The sequence below is a fragment of the Tinamus guttatus genome, unplaced genomic scaffold (assembly GCF_059628265.1).
Source record: "Tinamus guttatus ecotype Peru unplaced genomic scaffold, ASM5962826v1 Tinamus_guttatus_pri_ptg000076l, whole genome shotgun sequence".
Classification (NCBI taxonomy): domain Eukaryota; kingdom Metazoa; phylum Chordata; class Aves; order Tinamiformes; family Tinamidae; genus Tinamus; species Tinamus guttatus.
In genome coordinates, this window is record NW_028288610.1 from 1342548 (window position 1) to 1363544 (window position 20997).

General features: G+C 35.5%; 1 protein-coding gene across 1 annotated transcript in view; it reads left to right on the forward strand.

Annotated features, from left to right (window-relative positions):
• CNTNAP4 (contactin associated protein family member 4) overlaps positions 1-20997 on the forward strand; it is a 214761-nt gene that overhangs the window by 120552 nt on the left and 73212 nt on the right. The window contains exon 4 of the mRNA XM_088519940.1: positions 16256-16403. Coding sequence (XP_088376066.1) covers positions 16256-16403 — 148 coding nt within the window. The remainder of the gene's footprint in view (positions 1-16255; positions 16404-20997) is intronic.

Consider the following 20997-nt stretch of genomic DNA (forward strand, 5'->3'; position numbering starts at 1 on the left):
AGGGGGTGGTGATAAATGGGGCCGAGTCTGGTTGGAGGCCTGTGCCCAATGGTGCCCCGCAGGGGTCAGTACTGGGCCCGGTGCTGTTCAACTTGTTCATCAATGACTTGGGTGAGGGCACAGAGTGCTCCCTCAGCAAGTTTGCAGATGACACCAAACTTGGAGGAGTGGCCAACACCCCTGAGGGCTGTCCTGCCATTCAGAGAGACCTGGGCAGGTTGAAGAGTTGGGCAGAGAGGAATCTCATGAGGTTCAACAGGGACAAGTGCAGAGTCCTGCACTTGGGGAGGAATAACTCCAGGCACCAGTACAGGCTAGAGGTTGACCTGCTGGAAAGCAGCTCTGCAGAGAGGGATTTGGGAGCCCTGGTTGACAACAGGTTAACCGTGAGTCAGCAATGTACCCTTGCAGCTAAGAAGGCTAATGGGACCCAGGCCTGCATCAGAAGGAGCGCTGCCAGCAGGTCGAGGAAGGGGATCCTGCCCCTCTACTCAGCTCTGGTGAGGCCGCACCTGGAGTATTGTGTGCAGTTCTGGGCTCCCTGGTACAAGAAGGAGAGGGTCCAACATAGAGTAATGAAGATGATTGAGGGCCTGGAGCATTTGTCATATGAGGAAAGACTAACCGAGCTGGATCTGTTTACTCTGGAGAAAAGAAGACTGAGAGGAGATTTGATCAACGTGTACGAGTATCTGAGGGGTGATTGTAGGGAGGATGGGGCCAGGCTCTTCTCTGTGGTGAGTCTCCAGTGACAGGATGAGAGGTAATGGATATAAGTTGAAACGCAGGAGGTTCCACCTCCATATGAGGAAGAACTTCATTCCTGTGAGGGTGACAAAGCCCTGGAACAGCCTGCCCAGAGAGGTTGTGGAGTCTTGTTCTCTGGAGATCTTTAAAAGCCACCTGGATGCCACCCTGTGCCACATGCTCTAGGTGTCCCTGCTGGATCAGGAGAGTTAGACTAGATGATCTCTAGACGTCCTTTCCAACCCTAAGCATTCTGTGATTCTAATGATTGTATAAATTAGACTCATCTTATCTAGTTGTTCAGTTTATTATATTACATTATTATTTAGAAGGTTTTATTTGACCTTCATTCTCATGTTATTCAGACTCTGTATTTCATGCTTACAATGCTTCTGTGATTGCTTGTTGATTTGCCTGCTTTTTTTTTTTTTTTAATTGGGATGGAGTTTCTACTGTAGCCCATATGTACTGAGATTCTTTGCTGAAAGGCTTAAAAGAATAAACTATCCTCGACTGTATTGGTAAGATGGATTTCAAATTCAGTGGAGCACCTTCACTGATCCCTAAGCAGTGAAATGGTCACATGGCAGTAATACTATCCTTATTTCTGCTTGCTGAGATATAATAAAAATGCTTTAAAATCTTTAGTACTCTCTGTTCCAGCAGTGGCATTACATCATTGTGAATAAAAACATATGTGCTTACTGTCAACTGCAAAAAAAAATAATAAAGGAAGGCAGTTTTCACTAGAATTACTTTTGTCTGATGCAACCCGTGTTTACGAAACAGTAGAATACTTCTACTTACCTACCTACTTACATACCTATCTCTCTCTCTTTCTATACATATGGTAGGTAGAGGTAGGTATATATATAGGCAAGTATATACATATATATACATGTACCTACACATACACACACATAAGTGCAATGTTATGTTTCCTTTCTCCAAACAGGGAATTTGGATTTGGACTTTATTAGATGAATCATAGCAATACTTTACATTGTTTTTTTGTAATGTATGAAGGAGATATAGACAAACATAACAAAGACAAAAACAAAGAGAAGATAGGGAGAAAGTCTGCTATCAGAATTGAAGTTTAGATTTATGTTTGAATTACTCTGATTTCTCAGGTGCTTAGAGCCAGTTTGAATGCATTTCAAATGTATTTCAGAATCAATTTATCTGTTTATAAGTGCCGTTTTCACTAGATATATGAGGCTGATTCTCCATGTGCCTTGCACATCATAATTTCCAGTTGTGCATAGTATGTTGAAATATCTTGAACTATCCACTTCCGACAGCCTTTTTTACACCTATTCCACAGCACCAGTATGTAACCAGTTTAAAGATACCATAATATAAATGAGATCTATTAGACTGAAATACTATGAAAAGTTTACAGCAGTAAAAGTTAAGGTCACGCACTATCTACAGAAGACTTCAGCTTTCTGTGTATCTAAAGATCTTCTAAAATTGCAATTAAAATAAGATTAACCTTAAATTCTCTGTCCGATGAAATATGTTATCATATATGATATCAAATGCTATCATTCTCACTAAGTCAAAAATCTTGAAGCGGAAAGCAAGATTATCCCTAAATATAATATAAAATGTTTTTTTTTTTTTTTTTTAAAAAAAAAAAGGTGGGGAAAAAAAGATTGTGTAGATCTAATTTGTCTGCATATTTAGTCATTTGTTTGTTCTCCTATATTAGAGAAAGTTATAAGAGTGCCAGCTATCCCCAGCTTTGGCTTAAGAATGGTGTTAGGAACAATTTTTATGGATTGTGGAAAGACTGGAAAGATACACTTTCTCTTTGAAAAACTATTCCCACGTGCTCTGTTTAGACTAATTTAATGAAAGACAAGTTAGTATCACGACAATTCCTGAGCAAAGAAAAATTTAGTTGGAGAGATGTGGCGATCCATGTACCTCCTGTCATTTAATCACAATTTCCAGTTTTGCAACACAAAAATTAGTCTGACTCTCATACTTCAAGCTTTATCATAAATGTTAGACATAAAAGATATTAAATGTGCTAGAAATTATGATAACAGAAGATGGCAACATTTGTGCTTGAGCAGAGCTGTGTGACTCTGATTTTGTCTCACAAATGTTGCTGGCTTGAAAGCTTCGCTGAAGAGGCATCAGGTTGAGAAAGTAAGAAGAGAAATTGTTGGTTCTTTCATTTAAAGAGGATTATTTTTAATATTGATCATCCCCTTTTAATGACACTTTATTCATCAGACAGTTAATTATTGGAAGAAATGGCTGAATGTCTAGGAAAGTTATCCTTGTAGTGTGGGTTTAGCAATGAACATAAGCGGTTACCCATTCAGGACCATTTTTTTATTGATCTGTGATTTAGGCTTAATCCGTGCTGTGATGTAAACACATATACCTTTATGCTTGGTTTGATCACATTACTAAAATGATTAGCATTTCAAGTTTCCAGCATTGTTCCTGTATCTTAATCAGACACTTTTACTAAAGAAGCAAAGTCATGGTCACTTATGTCATGTTTAGCAAATGGAGTTTGCTCCTATTTACCTCCTATAAAGTCCAATTCTTAATTTTTAGGGTGTAATGCTCTTGAAAGATACTTGGAATTTCAAATTAAATTTATGTCCAGCCTGTGCAATAATGAGTCTTTCATAAACTTAGGTGCATTCTAGCTCTGCAGCTTTTGCAATGCATTTTTGACTTGCTATGTCACCGTTAATGTGGAGCTAGATTTGAGTAACAGATGAAGTAACAGTCGAAATTGTAAAATGAACACCTATCTGACTTTCTTTTAAAAGACAAATCAACCCTAGTGTATGTTGGTCTCATGTAGGGGTGGCAATGACAAGGAATATATCATTTGAGGTGGCTGTATTCTTCATTTTTAGATTTAGAATTTTACAGTTAGGCTACAAGAATTTAAAACAATAATATCTGCTACTGATACATTTTAGACATTTTTTTCTTCTTGCAAACAGAGAAGATAACGTAGTATGTTCCATAGAGGAAGTGGAATTAGTCTTAAATGCAGCTGATTTGTACTGGCCTTTTTGCAGAACATCCTCCATCAGAATTATCATTAAAACCACATACATTCTACTTTCTATCACATATTCTGTTATACAGAAGGTTGGTGAGCATCACTGATCTCAGTGTTGCCTAGATCAGTATGGTTATTGTTTATTTATGCTGCTTGATATCATCAGAGTTTTCCTAATTTATGACTAGCTATTCAGCTATTGCTATTATTCTTTATATATGACCTGCAAAGAGCTCCTTCATCGTAATAACACAAATCATACCTAATACAAGTGGATCATAAATGTGCACAGGGTTTGATCTGCCACAGTCTACAGAAACCTGAGCAGTTGTCTCAAAGTTTAAGACAATCTCTAATCTCCATTCTAAGCAATACTTTCATGGTACTTCTGCAAAGGTCTTATTCTTCACTCTCTTTTTCTCCATCACATGGGCTGCGAGAGTCTGACTTGCAGCCTCTTTCCCCTCTCCCCCCCCCTTCCTTCCCTGTTAGCTGAATGGCATAACTGTCACAGTCACATTTTTTCCCTTCCAGATGCAAAAAATTCGCTGAAGCCAGCGGGTTTATTATTTCAGTTACCTGTCCATCTCCTTATGTCCTTCACTGTTTTCATTTCATACTGTATTTGGTGGTATCATTTGCATTTGCTGGTCATTTACTTTTATTTAAACACCAGGAGCATAGAAAAGGCTAATTACCTTTATTTTTTTTCAGTTCAGGGGACCCTGAGGAGTTGATTAGTCTCATAATGGATTCTGCATTGGACACTAATTTGCTGGGTTACAAATATATAGGAACTTGATATGATTGCTATTCCTATATTACTATAATCACTATACAGTAGTGTGACTATAAATACATTAGCTATTAAACATGGCTAATTAACTCTCACATGCCTTGGATTAGCTCTGCCCTGCTCTGCTCTTAATAATAGAGGAGGCAACTGTTCCCTATTCTCTGTTTAATATGAGCAAAAACTTTCAGTCACACTTGTTCATTTTTTTTTATCATGTGTGACACAGTTGGAGTGTGACAAATATCACAGATAAGTCCAGAAAGAAATATAATTCTAACTGATGGTATGAAATTTCCAAGTCTTCCTTGTAAAGATATGAGGTTCCCTCTTTGAGGGACTAGCAGAGCTTTCCCTGAATACAGAAAATTAAAGAGCAGAAAAAAAAATCCTTTTTCAGCTATACTTAAACAGACTGAGGTGTAATGATTTAAAGTATTCTTTTGCTATCTTCACTTCATAAAGAAAACTAATGAACAAAGCACTGGACGAAATGAGTCCTAAGTTTTCTTATTGTTAGGTACACATGTGCAAAGCATACCTTAAATCTTATAAATTGGGTTCTAATTATGTCAATTACCAAAAAAAAAGAGGAGGAAAGGGGTGAGGAAGGAGCAGACTAGATTTTTTTATTACTTATTTTATTCTGTTTATTTATTTGTTTAATGTTCTAGAAGAAATGACCAAAATTTTTTTTGAATTATTCTGGCTACAGCAAAAGGATTATTGGGAGGCTAAACGACAGGCTGCTTCCTTTAAAAAAAACTTTTCTTGCTTTGTATAATTCAAATTTCTACTTCTCTTTTCTGCTGCTCTGCATTTCCACCTGGATTCCAAATAGAAATGCTACAAAAACATCGTGCTGTGATCACCTTCAGTGCTGGTAGGGAATTCTTACAAGTGCTGACAGCTCGCCACTTTGGGTCGCTTTAACTGCTTGTCTCTGATTTGAAAACAGAGCTGCAGTCTATTTTTATTTTGTCACCTCATGAAGATTTAAGTTCTGCAGTCGTGAGTGGAACATGGCTTTGCTCCATGGTGGCTCTGTCTCTGAAACCTCCCTATTTGTGCTTATGCTGCAGCTGCTGTTAAACACAATATTCCCTAAATTAAATACTTCTGAAAACACAGTATCCACAACCATCTTTTTTTGTATTGTATTCAGTGCCTTGCACAATGCATGTGTCAAAATCATGACTCAAACCACTGCTGAAATATGAAGCATATTGAAGGGACTATGGTTGTTTCCAAAAAAAAAAAAAAAAAAATCACAAAAATCACAGAATCTGAAATGTTTTCTTTCATGCAGTAATTTTTCTTCATGGCACCTAACTTTAGTTGTTCCCTATGTTATTTTAAATTTGTTCTCTGTGGAGAAAAAATATGGTGTTTTTAACCTGAAGCATTCACAATTTTTGATTTCACTATTAAGACAGTGAAATTAGCTTAAAATGTGCGTTTTAAATTTTCCTCCGAAATCCTGAAAAAGAGAAGTCACAGAATCACACAGAATCACAGAATGGTTGAAGTTGGATAGGACCTCTAGAGATAAGCTAGTCTAACCTCCCTGCTCAAGCAGGAACACCTAGAGCCCTAGAGCATGCTGCACAGGGTTGCATCCAGCCGAGTTTTGAAGATCTCCAGAGGAGATTGCACAACTTCTCTGGGAAGCCTGTTCCAGGGTTCTGTCACCCTCACAGTAAAAAAGGTCTTCTTCATATGTCAATTCTATTTTAGCTAACAAATTCATATGACCAATTGAAATGTTAACATAGATCCCTGTCTCCAGGAGTCAGACTTTCACAAGAATAGAAATTGTTTTCAGCCTCAGTCTAGGTACATTATTTTTCATTCCAAAGTAACTTGTTTTTTCTACCCTAAGCATAGGAGAAAGATGGCTTGATAAAATAAAAGCATAGTCAGCGCCTACTCTTCTTGCACAGACACAGTAAGCAGTAAGCTTGCTGAAATAAATCATATGTTACAATCAGATGTAAAAGAATAGGATGGTGTTAATCTGCTTAACCCTTTGCATTTGGTTATATTAGGCAAGTCATAAGTTTAGCCTTTTATTTTTATCTGAATGATCATTTCCATACGTGCATCAGTTAATAGTTTTGAATTTTCATTGCCCTTCCTTTGTTTCTGTCCTTGTTACAGACCATTTCAATGCAGAAGTGTAATACAGGATAAAGGTAGTCAGGTAGAAGTTTGGTTAACTGGATGAAGAATAAGCAGAGAATGCCAACAGGAAGCTCTGATTTTGGGGGATTATTCCATTGTTCCATGTGTTCTTAGTGTGCCTACAAAATATGCTGATGATTCCGGATAACTGAATTTCCACTCCTGTACTCCAGATTCTCAACAGGAAATGATTAACCCAATTCATTTAATATTTTTCTAGTCACCTATACCTACTATTGCAAGCAACCTTAGGTACACACTTGCTGCAGATGTCTAATAAAGCTTAATGCAATAGCAACAGAGCTAGCTATATCTCCAGATGTAAAGAACTTTGTGCCTTTTTGTTTGCACTCTGAAGAGCTTAATATCGTCAGTGAGTTTCTCTTGGGTTTCACTTCAAACTATCTTTCAGCAGAATAAAGCAACCAACACGGCAGCCAATGGCTTTTGAAAGGTTTTCCTACTAAGAATGGCAAACTGTGTTTAAAAAGAAATGTTATAATGTGCCACTGAGCCAATTACTGAGATAGGTGAATTTGACTAATTTGGATGCTGTGGCCACATAAACACCTGTTGTCGGGTCCATCATGATGAGTTATTACAGAATAATTCATATGCTGGCACTGGTTCGAACTGAAGAACAATGAGACTTTGTTTATGAAAAGCTACATAAATAAATTTAAGCCTTTTTATTGAACCGTTTTATTGCCTATGACCCTCAGGACAGTAAAGCTACAAAGCATTTCCTCTGCCACTTCTATGTTGCATAGTTAATGAAGATTTCTTTCTTTCTTTCTGGTCATTTAATTCCATTTCAGAGAAAAGTGTGAAATTGTATGCAAGGGGGAATGTTTTACTGTAATATTAAGACAGGCTTTTTATATTGCTTTGAGTGAACAGGATTCTCACTTACTGTTTTGACATGTCAGTAGAAGCACTGCTCTTACTTCACAGCTATTTTACTTACATATTAACTGAATTATTTTTATTATTTCTTTCTGGTAATGTCTGCATGATACAATGCATTGTGCATATACGTTCATGAATCCTGATCCTTTCCTAATTTACCCACCTTGTGGGGGTTATACCATCCCTCTCTATCTCTCCCCTTGGTTTTAGACTTAAAACAATTGAATGTGCAGTAAGGTGAATAAGTAGGTTAAATAGTTTTGGAGCTTCTCTTATGGGGCTTATTATTTCAGAATATATAAATAAGTTTGAATTAAAAATCAACATTAAATAACATTAGTAAAATTTCATGTACGCAACACAAAGTTAAAGTTCAAATCGATTTGGAAATAGAAAGGATAATTACATTGTAACCCAGACTCAGCAGACAATCTTTGTATTTCTGCCAGATTGTTTCAAACAAGTTAATTTATCAATTTAGTGAAAGTAAATTATCATAATACTTCCATTAAAAACTATTTGGTTATTATCCTCAGATCATAGTTACCTGAAGAACATTAAAAACCAAATTATTGAACTACAATTCCATATTTTTTAAAACGTGTATATATTTTAGGGAAAAAAAAAAGTAATCTTTGAATCTTTCTAAGGGTAAAAGGTGTTTATAATTCCCATAGCTATTAGGAGAGACTCATCTTCTCAATTTCTAGGATGTATGTGTGCGCAAGGAACGACGTTTACTTTGTTACTCAATAAATCATCATATCTTCATAGTTACATGGTCATTTCCTCCTAGAAATTAATAAGAGTTATTATTATTTTTAAGGGGGGATTGACAAATACCAATTTTATGCCCAGTTGTATTAATACAAGGGCTCCCTCCAATGGTGACAAATTATTTCACATACAATTTATTGCTGTGCAAGAATGAAACAGGTAATAATGTCACTGTTAAAAGAATACAGGAAAGTAGTTGTCTTTCTTTTTTTTTTTTTTTTTTTTTTTTTTCCACTAAGATAATTTTAATACACACATTAGTTCCCCACAGCTAGATCATGGTAGTACCTTTAATTCCAGACCTACTGAATATGCTCAATACTAGCAGTGGAAGAGAGAATGAAAGAAAAGAGATTTTTTAGCAACCAATAACACTGCATTTTATCAACCTGAACTCTTTTAAGGACATGACAAATTGGAGACAGATCTCTGCTGGGTAGCAATTCCTTGCTGGGTAGCAAGAATCCTAGATTCGTATCCTGTCTACATGTTCCTAGAAAGCTGTTTAGTAAATGACATACTTGAGCCCTGCAAATTCTTCTGTTGCTGTTCACTTATTTTTTAGACAAAACAAAAAGACTTCAGTATTAATATGAAAAAAATAACAAAACAACAAACAAACAAAAGACGAAAAACAGAAAGTCGGAAAGAAATCCCTTTCTCTAGTGCTGGGTGTCTTTACAAATGTCAGTGTCTCCTTTCATAAAATACCTGTTAAGTTCGGGTCATGACATAATGTGTCAGTGCCTGGAGCACACACCTGCATGTGAAAAAACCATAGGGAAGGGAAGACTGAAAGGTTAGCCCAGTTCTGAACCTGTGTCTTGTTTTGGACAGACAATTAAGGAAATAGTGAGAAGTAGGTTGAATGCTCATCATCATGGTCTCCAAGCCAGCTGTGATTCATGGCTTACTGCTTCCCAGGAGGGGAAATTTAGGAAGACATGCTAGAAGTGCTGGAGAATTGTACGAAGTCCAGAGTGTTTATCCATGAGATTAGAACTGAAATGAAAAGTCCAAGAGAAAGCAGTTAGGCTCAGGATTTTTATGGAAAGTTTGGGCAAGGAAAAGAGGACGAAGAAGAAAGGACCATAAAAGGAACTTATAATGTAAAATCACATATGACAATTAAAGTCACAGTGGAAGCTCCAGTTTCACAGCACTTGTGTAGAGGAGACAAATATCTCTTTTGTATCTGGTCAGAGTAACTAATAACTTTTGTAGTTGTAAGTATTAAAAAGCTCCATCTCGTATCCATATAATTCTTCTTTTGTGCACTGTATTTAGCCATTCAGTTCTGTTTTGAGGTTTGATACATCACTGTCAGGAAAAGTGATGGAGTGAAAAAAGTCTGTCAAAAAGTCACAGATGAGGAACTCTGTATAAGAAGACGGTGGTATTCAGCTTGTCTGTCTGATTGCCAGGTAATTTTGCTAAGGTGCAATGACATGTTCAAAATGATTTGGGCACTATCATGTCAATACTAATATACTCCTTACATTAGCATTAGCAAATTTAGCTTACAGACCAGTAAAGAAATGAGATTGCTGAGAGGAGACCCAGCTGGAAGAATCTACAGAGATGTTTATCATGAAGCAAAGTACTTCCTGAATTTCACCTGTTGCTAGCATGGGTGCATCTCATCTTCAGCATTTATTAGAAATTAAAGGGACATCAGGCATACATCTTACAGATTTTTGCTGCCAAAGAGGAAATTGCAGTGATTTAAGTCTATGAGATAGCATAGTTTATTATTTCATAGCTGCTGAACATTTAATTGTTTTCTTCTACTTTTTTTTTTTTTTTCTGAGAATTGGTAATAATGACACTATACTTTCAACTGTCTTGCAGTTTATGAAGTTGTCATGAATTTTAATTGTTCTTTTATGATATCTTTTTATTTAATAAAATTTTTATATGAATACTTTTTAGTTCAGTTTCTTTCAAGATTGTGTACTTCCTTTTAGTTAATATTATAACTGAAAGAGATTCATTGCCTACAGAAGTACAGTTACGTACAATCACCTCTGTGATGGTTTTAGGAGGAAATTGTCGGCGAACAAAGTACACATATAGAATAAAAAATGATGTGGCATAAAATACATTCCAGTTGACTGGTAAAATAAATTTCATGACTTGCTGATTCCATTATTTTGTGCCTGAAATTTAAATAATTCGACTTATTTTGATTTTGATGTTCAGCTGTCCTCTAGCACTTCTAAGTGGGAGAAACAACTCGAGTTTACAAGTCTGTGGGAAGAAATTGGTTTTAAATAATATTCTGAAGAGGGGAATGCAAAGAACACAATTTATAAGTTTGAAAGCAAATTGGGTATGGTTAATGAATACACTAATAATGTAATTTCACTGGCTGATCAATCATCTTACTGACCTTTTAGTTTCATGGTGTTTACCTTGCATCCTTCACTCTCTTTTGTCTTTCATGCTGTGATTTTTAAAAATGTCTTTGCTTTTTAAAATCCTGGAAAGCATCTGGAATACTACTATATTGCTTTAACTTGTCAATATTATAGCAAAAAAAAGTGTTTAAAGAAATTAAGAAGCCTGGATAGGTTAGTGACAAGACCATGTTACAGTGTATAGCTATAAGCCAGGTAACGCAAACATGAATATAGCGAACCTTGACTAAAAATGGGAAGTGAAAAAAGTAGCACAATGCAAGAGGTTAGATGATGATAATACTGGTTAAATAGTTAAATGTGGTAAAATATTCCCCTAAGTGTATTGCCATGTACATTAAAAGACAATAAGGGAAATTCTACATAAAAAGCTATGTTGCTCTGGAGCATTTCAGTGAATTTTTTGAGTTGCTGAATATTTTCAAACATATATACTAGCTAGTTTTATTTCTGCAGAAGGTTTACACTCTCCTCTTGCTTTTCACTCTATTACATGAAAATAATTTACTTAGCAGTGTTCTATAATGAGCAGAGACACAGCTTAGTAACTTCTTATGAAGAGAAGCCACACAAGACAGCCAAGACAATGTAATCTTTAATTAAATAAATTCCTTCTCTATATTTTAGCTCATCATGTATAAAACCATTAGTAATGCAGTTTCAAAATAAATACTGTTTTGAAACATTCTGAAGAGTACTCAATAGTCCATTTTTATCGTATGTAATTTTAATGGTAATAAGAGGTGACTAGCAATTAAATGAGATGTGTATTCCTTGTAGTAAGTGAAATGATTTTCTGTACAGAAAAAAAAAAAAACAGTAGTATTTTCAGTGATAGAAGCTATAAGAATGCTATTTTGAATTCTTGTTTTAAAGGTAGAATAATTATGTTTTAATGGCAAATACTATGGTGCAATAAATGCTAAATTAAAAGACATTTAAGACATAGTGTTGAAAAGTATTCCTTAAAATATTCTTAATGGACCGTGAAAACACAAAATGAATAATATTATTACAGATGAAACAGTCTTTGAAATCTCTTCTTTCAGAGGATTTGCTGTTTCAATGATTTTTTTGTTGTTGTTGTTTTCTATTTTTCAAATAGGATTGTGTTTAAAGAGAATAGTGTAGTGAATTGAATTGCTCCATTAACATTTGATGATGAAACCAGTATGCTACATATATTTGAAATCTGTTTAACAAGAATGTTAGAAACATCGATATAGTACAAAACTAAAACAAAATGAAAAGAGTGAAACCAAAGTCCACTGCAATTTCAGGAAGTTGAGAGATTGAGGATACCACTGAAAGAAAGAGCAAACATGACATCTTTGTGCATGACATCAAAATATCTGCCATCTTACTGATGTGGCTAGTCAGCTATTTTTCTTTTGATGCAACTATTGAGGATGCAGATGATGTAAATGCATTAAAACTTGGAGGCTACAGAGGTAGCAGAAGATGTGACAAGCAGTGGAGATTGTGTCTGCTTTTTAGTCAAATTTTCTCTAGGTTGACCATGAACCATCCTACCATTTCAAGAAGTTTCTGATCAGAAGGGTTTATGAGTATGTGCAATACCATGTTTTTTCAGTTTAGTGTACTGTAATGTGACTATATCTTCAAACAGATCAAAGACAAAACATATTGAAAAATATATGTCCCTTACTGAAGGGGTTTCTCAGTACGATACCACTGCCAGTATATTATAGCTGACAAATATGTCAGTTTTTAGATAAAATATTGATTACAACCAATAAAGCTCTAAATAATCCTTGATCATCTTATCCTTTAAGTCATTTTTTCCCTGTCATAAATCCAAAATGGAGAACAAGTAAAGGAGATGCTTGTCTGATACCATGTTTTCTTAGCAGATTGAAGGACTTTTACACTCATTTTTTTCACTTTATATAAACAGCAACATTTGTCAACTTCTAGTCAGTCAAGGACGGACTACAAAAGGCAGCTGTTCAAAAGCTGGAAAATAACTTCCCACAGTGGTGATGCAATGAGGAGGTAGAGTGTGACTGGTTGGATTTCTGTGAAGTCACTATTTTATTGACCTTAACTATGATTATTTTATTGATATTAATTATACTATGTGCCTGGTTAGTTCTTTTGTTTTATAGATGTAAATAGTTAAGCTAGCATATGAGCTTTGGTATGTTTTTGTGTTAATTTTAGTAGTAAATGCATAAACTATATGAAGGAGCTGGAGATACCAAAAGTAAGCTTAAATTGGTGGTCTTATTTTTTTTTTTCTATTTGAGTGATTTAAAATATATACATAAATATATTTACACATACACATTTTTATATATTTATTTTTATATATTTATTTATATTCTTGGTATTTTCTAGATTTAAATCAGTACATGGAATATATCACAGTCTTTTTGCAAGGAAATTCTTTCATTTAATTTTATTGAGCCAGTGTGCCAGACTGAAATTATTACTCTTTAATAAGGACCTATATAAAGAATATCAGCAAGTACTTTTAGAAATATTACCATACATTCATCATTTCTTTTCTGCACTTTATTTTATAGAATGAGGCATGACGCAGAGAGAAATAAAGAACTTCCTCTTAGATTTATCTTGATGTAAGCTTGCCTTGACAGCCTTTCTGAGCATGGTGATGCTGTTCTCCACAGAGACTTTTGGTTTGTTATTACAGTCTACAGCTCTTGGGTGATTTCTGATGCAATAATAAATGGAATAATTCTGTCTTCAAAGTAGGGTTAAAATAGCTTGCAGTAAATGGGGTATGAAACTGAAAAGGGAGGTTAAAAAAAAAAACACTTTGTTGCTTTGCTCTTTGACATTCAGTAAAGCATTTAATATTTCTCCTTTGTGACATAAACTAGGACATGAAAAGCTTATTTCTGTGACTGCGCTACTGAGTGTCCCTGCTTGTTCGTAAAGGCTAAACTGTGGTAAAGTGTTTCCATGACTGAAAAAAGAAATTCCTTAAGAAATATGGCATGTTTTCTTGTATAAAAAAGCCATATAGTATACAAAAGAGTTACAACTAAGTTTCAGTAGGCAATTCTATTGGAGAGTTCAGCTTTACATTTATTAATATTAATATTTATGCAAACAGAATGCTTATTATCTGCAATGTTCGTACTAACCAAGGGTCATACTGAATGTTTTTAATTATCAGATATATATGCAGGTTATGAGGACTCTGCTTCCTGCATAATCCAGCATAGTGGCACGGTCTCTATGAGTGATACAGCATGCAAATGAAAACATCTAAATAGTCTTAAGAAGGGATATGGATGGGAAGAAGCTTATTATGTGCCTCTAATGATGTTTAAATATTTGTTGTATTCGACTGTAAAACAACATTGTCATCTAATGTGTATACAGGGATGTATTGCTTCTCCAAAAAGCCTACTGTTTACTGTCATAGGCTTTGGAAATGCCTTTCGTATAGGTTGTCAACAGGTAAAACTGTCTGATTGCATTTTCTTTCTCTTTCTTGTGAAAAGCATAAATCCGGAAAACAAACAAACAAACAAACAGAAAACCTCTCTCTATCTTAATCCTTAAAATGTATAAATTCCAGCAATGACTCCTGTTTGATATTTAATTGATGTGCTTTGGAATCTGTGCCCTCTTTATAAAAGCTTTGTAATATGGCAGCTAGAAAATACAGATTTCTAAAGTGACCATTTTGAATGGTTTGAAAAGCAGTTTGAATTACTTTTAGACTGTTAGTGGAGTCAGAAAGCCTAACTTTTAAGTTAAGAATACATGGCTCAAGTGCACCTTCAGAAAAAAATCAGGCCATATGCATTCTATACTCAAAACTTGACTACTAATTTTCATGAGGCAGCTGTCATCTGAAGATGGTCTCAGGAATCTTAATTGAACCTTTCATTTCTCACAGTGCTAAAACTTCTGGGACCCAGGTTCTGGTTCAGTCAGCAAACTAATTGGCACATTCACTAGCAGTTACATTTGTTTTCAGACTGCAAATAAGGATTTTAAAGGAGGAGACGTGTAGGGATTCACCCTGAAAATAACACCATTTCTCCTGTGCTTCTTTTAGGATGTCTCCAAATTCACCAGAAGGGATAGTTAGTTTAGAAAAACATGAAGCTGAAAGTGGGGTGGGCATTTAGAGCCTCTAGCTGTCATTGCTTCTTACTAGCTTAATAAGTTTGCTCTAACAAACATTATCGCTACTGTTTTTGTGTTTTGTTTTGTTTTTCATATTGAACACTTTCAGATTAGAATGTATTTGAAAATTACTAGTATGGGACAAAAAATGGGAAAATTCATATGTATGAGAGTGAGTAATGCATTCAATAAAGGCTTCAGAAACCATTTCAAAATCTATGCAAAGAAAAGCTGCTCAGCTAAGTTAGTTTCTCCACACTCCTGTAGTCCAAAATCTGTGGTTGATAGATATAGCAGCAGTTTTGTTCATATATCTGGAAATGTGTAGTCTTTAATTCTGCTAGTCAAAGCATTTCAGAGAGCTATTTCTGTCTAATCTATAAGGTGTTTAAGCCCTTAAATGTTTGAACAATTTATTTCTGCTACACATATCACAAACAGGCAAAGAGAAAAACGTATATATGTATACCATCAAAGTCAGAAGACATTATTCAATCTTTAGGATGTCAAAGTTCACTCATTATATTAATGTTCCAAGCTCTTTACCTTTTATCTGTCTTTTCCTTATGTAAAGAAAACAAAATTAACACTACAGTTTAAATTCTGTAAAAAAAAGCTATATTCTTTTAAATATTTTCTTATCTCTTGCCTACAAATGATATTTTAAATGTTGTTTCTTTTCAACAATACTCTGAATTAAAATCTATTCATAATACACTTGCTTCTATAGCTGGAAGCCAGGCTCCTTCCACATCATGGCCGATGATTATGAAGAGAACATCTTGGATTCAGCTTGTCTAAAATACAAGCTTGTACAGATTATTATTTTTTTTTTTAAGAAGAAACGTAAGAAGAAATCATAGAGCTCGCACTATTGTTTTAAAAGAGAATATTAAATGGTACAATATGTTGAAATAATGGAGTTTTCTGTATACTTTGACAGAGGAATGTTTGCTTCTGAAGCAATACTTCATTCATTTAAATTTTAGAAGTTTGAAGATATTTTCATACGTGTGGTCTTAATTCTAAACAGATAGATAGATAAACCAGTGGTCCTGATGAAGAATAAAGACTGATTGATTTGCTATTCCTCTGGAAACTAGAGAGGATTTATGCACAAAGAAATGTATTCCTGTGCTTAACCGTTTGACAGATGAGGACATAGGGTGAAAGGATCCGCAATGCTTCTGTAAATTTCTGTATTCACTTTATAAGCGGTAGATATATATATATATTTTTTTTTCCTAGGCCTTTTCTGGAAATGCAAATGCAGACAGTGTTGTATACTATAAGCTCCAGCATTCTATTGAAGCAAGATTTCTCCGTTTTGTGCCTTTGGACTGGAATCCCAATGGCAGAATTGGAATGCGCATTGAAGTCTATGGATGCACATATAGTAAGTGTTTTGCTGAAGCAGCTAAATGAAATGTCTATTTGTCATTGTCTTTTGGTATCTAAATTACACTTAGGTAGATTTATAAGCTTAATTTTATTAGTGAATATTACTTGACTCAATACATTCCTGTGCTGAATGTGCTATTTCTTCATCACCTAACAATTTCTGATGCTTTCTTTCCAGCACTTTCTGTGTTGGAATGAACAAAATCTGTTCATACAAAATTTACATCAAACTCTTTTTTTTTATGCTAAAAAACAAAACTATTCCTTGACACTTAAAAAGTGAATTTAGAAATCTCTTTGGCATGCTCTTTTCTCAATTCGTTAAAACCTTTCCTTGCTCAGTCTATCCTTTGAAAGACAGTCATGACAGCTACAACCGGAAAAAAGGTAACGACTGGCTCATATGACAAGCAGAAAGATGCATTCAAATGGTAAAATCACCGTGCTATACGATTATAGAAGAAAGGTAACTGCAAGTGAACACCAGTAGATGCTAACTCTTCGCTATAGATACTTTGAGAAAAAAACCCTCTGCCAACGTCCTGGCTCTGATGTTGTTAAACGAGCTGGATAAGGCCTTGTGAGCATTCCCTTTTCAGATGGAATGGATAAAATCAATAATAAAACTACACAGCCAAGAAAAGAGTTTCCTACACCATTTACATATGGGATAGTATGCTTTCAAGGGTTTGGTGTGAATGTGATCATAAAAGTTAATTTTAGATGTGTCTGACTATGAATATTCTTAACAGTATATTTTAAAAATGCTTTCGTTTGAGTAGTCCTGGTTTACCTAACTTTTCTGAACTCCATGTACCTTTTCAGGTTTGCTTTCTCCAAAACTGTCAAAGTCCACCGGTCGTATTGCTCAACCTACAATGCAACTAGTCCTGATCAAATTTCTCATCCTGTAATACAATTAGGCTTTAATCAGGGTAGCTAGAAACAAGAAAAAAAAATCAAATTGTTGAATTTTGTTTTCCAATAAAACTTTAGTTGAATAAATATAGTAGATGAAGAGATCGGCAAAAATCACATCAACATTTTTCAAACAAATATATTGTAGCTAAAGCTTTTCTTCCATATTTCTATAATTATTGAGCCTATGAACAGGCTTCCAGGTTGTTCAGAGGTATTTACTCACCTCCAGAGATATTTTCACAATATAGTAATATAATTTGAGAATAGGCAAATAATGCCTCTGTGATAATAATTGTGAAATATAACATATAAATTCATAAAGGAAATTAACACTTTTTTAAAAAAAATTCCCTTATTTATAAGAGCAGCCTAGAGAACAAAAACCTTGGATACCGATGTTCAGGACCAGGGACTATTAGGAGCTGATCATAAGTGGCAAAAATGAAGAAGGAAAACATTATAATGCCCTGAGTATTTGAGCTCATATCTTCTATCCTGATAAATCTTTAGGAAATCCTACTTTATCTTTCACAACTTTACATATTTATAATCGTAGTGCATAACTGATGAAGATAGAACATGGATGAGAAACTTTATAAAAGTTTTGATTAATAGCTGCAGTCCTTTTATAGGAGAAAAAGTTTATTTCTGTTTATTTTCCACATTTGGACAGAAAAGGTTTTGCTTCTTAGAAAATAGTACTGCAAAAGAGTGTAAGACATTTTGGAGAGCAAGGAATGATATCTTTCATTCTTTCATACCTAGGTTTCTCAATAGCTAATAGTAAAAGGATGCTCCCAGTATTTTATTAAAAAATTTATTAAATTTTTTATTAAAAATCCTTACTGTTATCAGTACCTACAGAAGTTAGTTGGTTCGATATATACATGATGGTATATGAAGTTATATTACTAAAGTGCATAACTTTTATTGAGACTATTAAACTTAACATTCATTATTTAAATTTTTAAATTTGACATTGATTTATGCTTTTTTTTTGTCCACATTCATTCAGTGACATAATGAAGTAAAACAGCCAACCTAGGATTCCTTTCTAGGTACAAGGTAATAGGTATTCTTTGTACACTTGGTAAATGAATTCTTCATAAGTTCGAAGCACATTAGCAGGTGTGTGGTAAATACTTTTTTTAAAAAAAAAAGCATTTAAAAGCATAGCTTCATTCATTTGACAAGAGTTTCTGAAAATGGAATATAAATGACTGACTTTAAATACTATAGTTAGTTTTAACTGAGTTCTTTTCTATGCCAAAATAGAGAGATGTTTTTGGTGAAATTAAATAATCTTAGTAAAAAGATAATGGGTGATCACTGACTTGGAAGAAGTCAACCAGTCGTTTGAAAAATAACTTTGTAGTTTACTGAGTGGGCTTTACATCTTCATTTATTTCATAAATGTATCTTTCAAGGACAATTACCTTTTTCTTCTTTACTTATCAACTGTGAATACTCTACAAGCTTTTCACAGTGTTATCAGTTCCTTTTTGTGTGTCTTGTTCAAACTGCACTGATTTTAACAGATTTTTTTTATATAATTGGGCCGAAATAAGTTCTTTCTCCAGGTAAATGTATGTGACCTTGAAAGAAACTAGATAAAACACTCTCAGAAATAAAAAGTAGATTTCCCTGGGGCATGGTCATGCAGTTTATAAGATGGTACTTTTCAGTATAGTCATGGAAAGTATGTGCATGACAGAGTAAGTCAAGAAGCATGCATACAGAAGCATGCACATTATATATAATTAAAATTGCCCAGTATTTTCAGCTGTTGAACTTCACAGTTTTTTTTTTTTTTTATTGTCATATGGAATCAAAGTCCCTTCTGTTCCCTTCCCTGCTGTGGAAAATGGAGGCCCCGTCTACTGACATGATGTTTAGGGAAGGGAACAACATCCCTAGCATCATCCTTAACATCCCTTCCCCATCTGTTTAGGGAAGTTTATGCTTGCTGGGGCTCAGATTCAGGACACTGGGGTGAGACTGACAGGGCTTGTCTGTCCTTCAGGCTGTTGCCTTCCACACAGGCTGTACCCTTCCACACAGGCACCAGTGATACAGCAAAGGAGATTTAGTATATATCAAGCATTACTGGGAAAAGCAACAGAATTTGGCACTTCCCTCAAAGTGCCTGTGCACTAAAACACACACCATGAGAATCATAGAATCGTTAAGGTTGGAAGGGACCTTTAGAGATCATCTAGTCCATTCCTCCTTTACATGCAGGGTCATCTAGAGCATGTGGCACAGGATTGTGTCCAAGCAGGTTCTGAATATCTCCAGAGAAGGAGATTCTGCAACCTCTCTTGGCTCTGTCACCCTCACTGTCAAGAAATGTTTCCTTAAGTTCCTGTGGAAATTTTGGTGCTTCAGTTTGTGGCCATTTCCTCTTGTCCTATCGCTGCCCTTCACTGAAAAGAGGCTGGCCCCATCCTCCTCACTCCCTGCTTTAACATGTTTATATACACTGGTCAGATCCTCTCTCAGCCTTTTGTTCTTCAGGCCTTCTTCTCAGCCTTTCCTTCTAGCCCTGCGCTGGACTCTCTCCAGTAGTTCCACATCCCTCTTGTGCTGGGGAACCCACAACTGGACACAGTACTCCAGATGTGGCCTCACAAGGGCTGAATAGAGGAGCAGGATCATCTCCCTCCACCTCTTCTTAGTGCACCTCAGGATGGCATTGGCCTTCTTGGCCACAAAGGAAAGTGTCATGGTCAACTCATGGTCAACTTGCCATCCACCATGACATTCTGGTCTTTCTCTGCAGAGATGCTCTTCAGCAGGTCGGTTCCCAGCCTGTACTGATGCATGGGGTTATTCCTCCACAGGTGCAGAACCTTGCACTTGCTCTTGTTGAATTTCATGGGGTTTCTCACCAGCTGTCTAGTGAGAAACACAGAAAGGAAGTACAGATCTTTGGGAAGCCGAGGGGCTACAAAGAGAAGGAGCATGGATAGGCTTTGTCTCTTTGGGAAAGAAAGGCCAACATACTGAGAAGGTAGAGGCTCACTGTATTTGAAAGCACCACAGGGATGCATGGAGCTCTGCAAGCAGGGATGTGTGATGATGTAGTTGAAAATTTGTGAGGTAGAATCAGAGGGTCAGCTAACATGGATGACATTGTTGTGGGTATCTGCTATGGATCAGGAAGAAGTAGATGAGGCCTTCTTCAGGTCCAGTTGAAATGGAGTCTGTCAAGGTAGGTGAAGGACAACAAGAAGGACTTTTGCAGGTACATCAACAGCAAAAGGAAGGCTAAGGAGAAATGGAAGGGGAAGAGGGCTTAGTGACAAAGGACACAAAAATATTCTCAGTGCCTTCTTTGCCTCAGTCTCTATTGGTCAAAGTTGCCAACAGGAGATCCCAGACTGATAGGAAGTCTGGAACAAGGAAGACTTATTCTCAGATCAGGTGAGAATGTTCAAACAAACTAGATATGCACACATTTATGAGACCTGAGAGGATGCACACCCTGGTGCTGGGAGTGTGGGCCAAAGTCACTGTGAGACAACACTTTGAAGTTGTGATCAAAAGGCATTTCTGAGGACTGGAAGAATACAAATGTCACTCCTATCTTAAATATGAGCATGAAAGAGGAACTATAAGTTTCCTTTTGATTTCTGAGGGAACATTGGAGTAAATAGCCCTGGAAA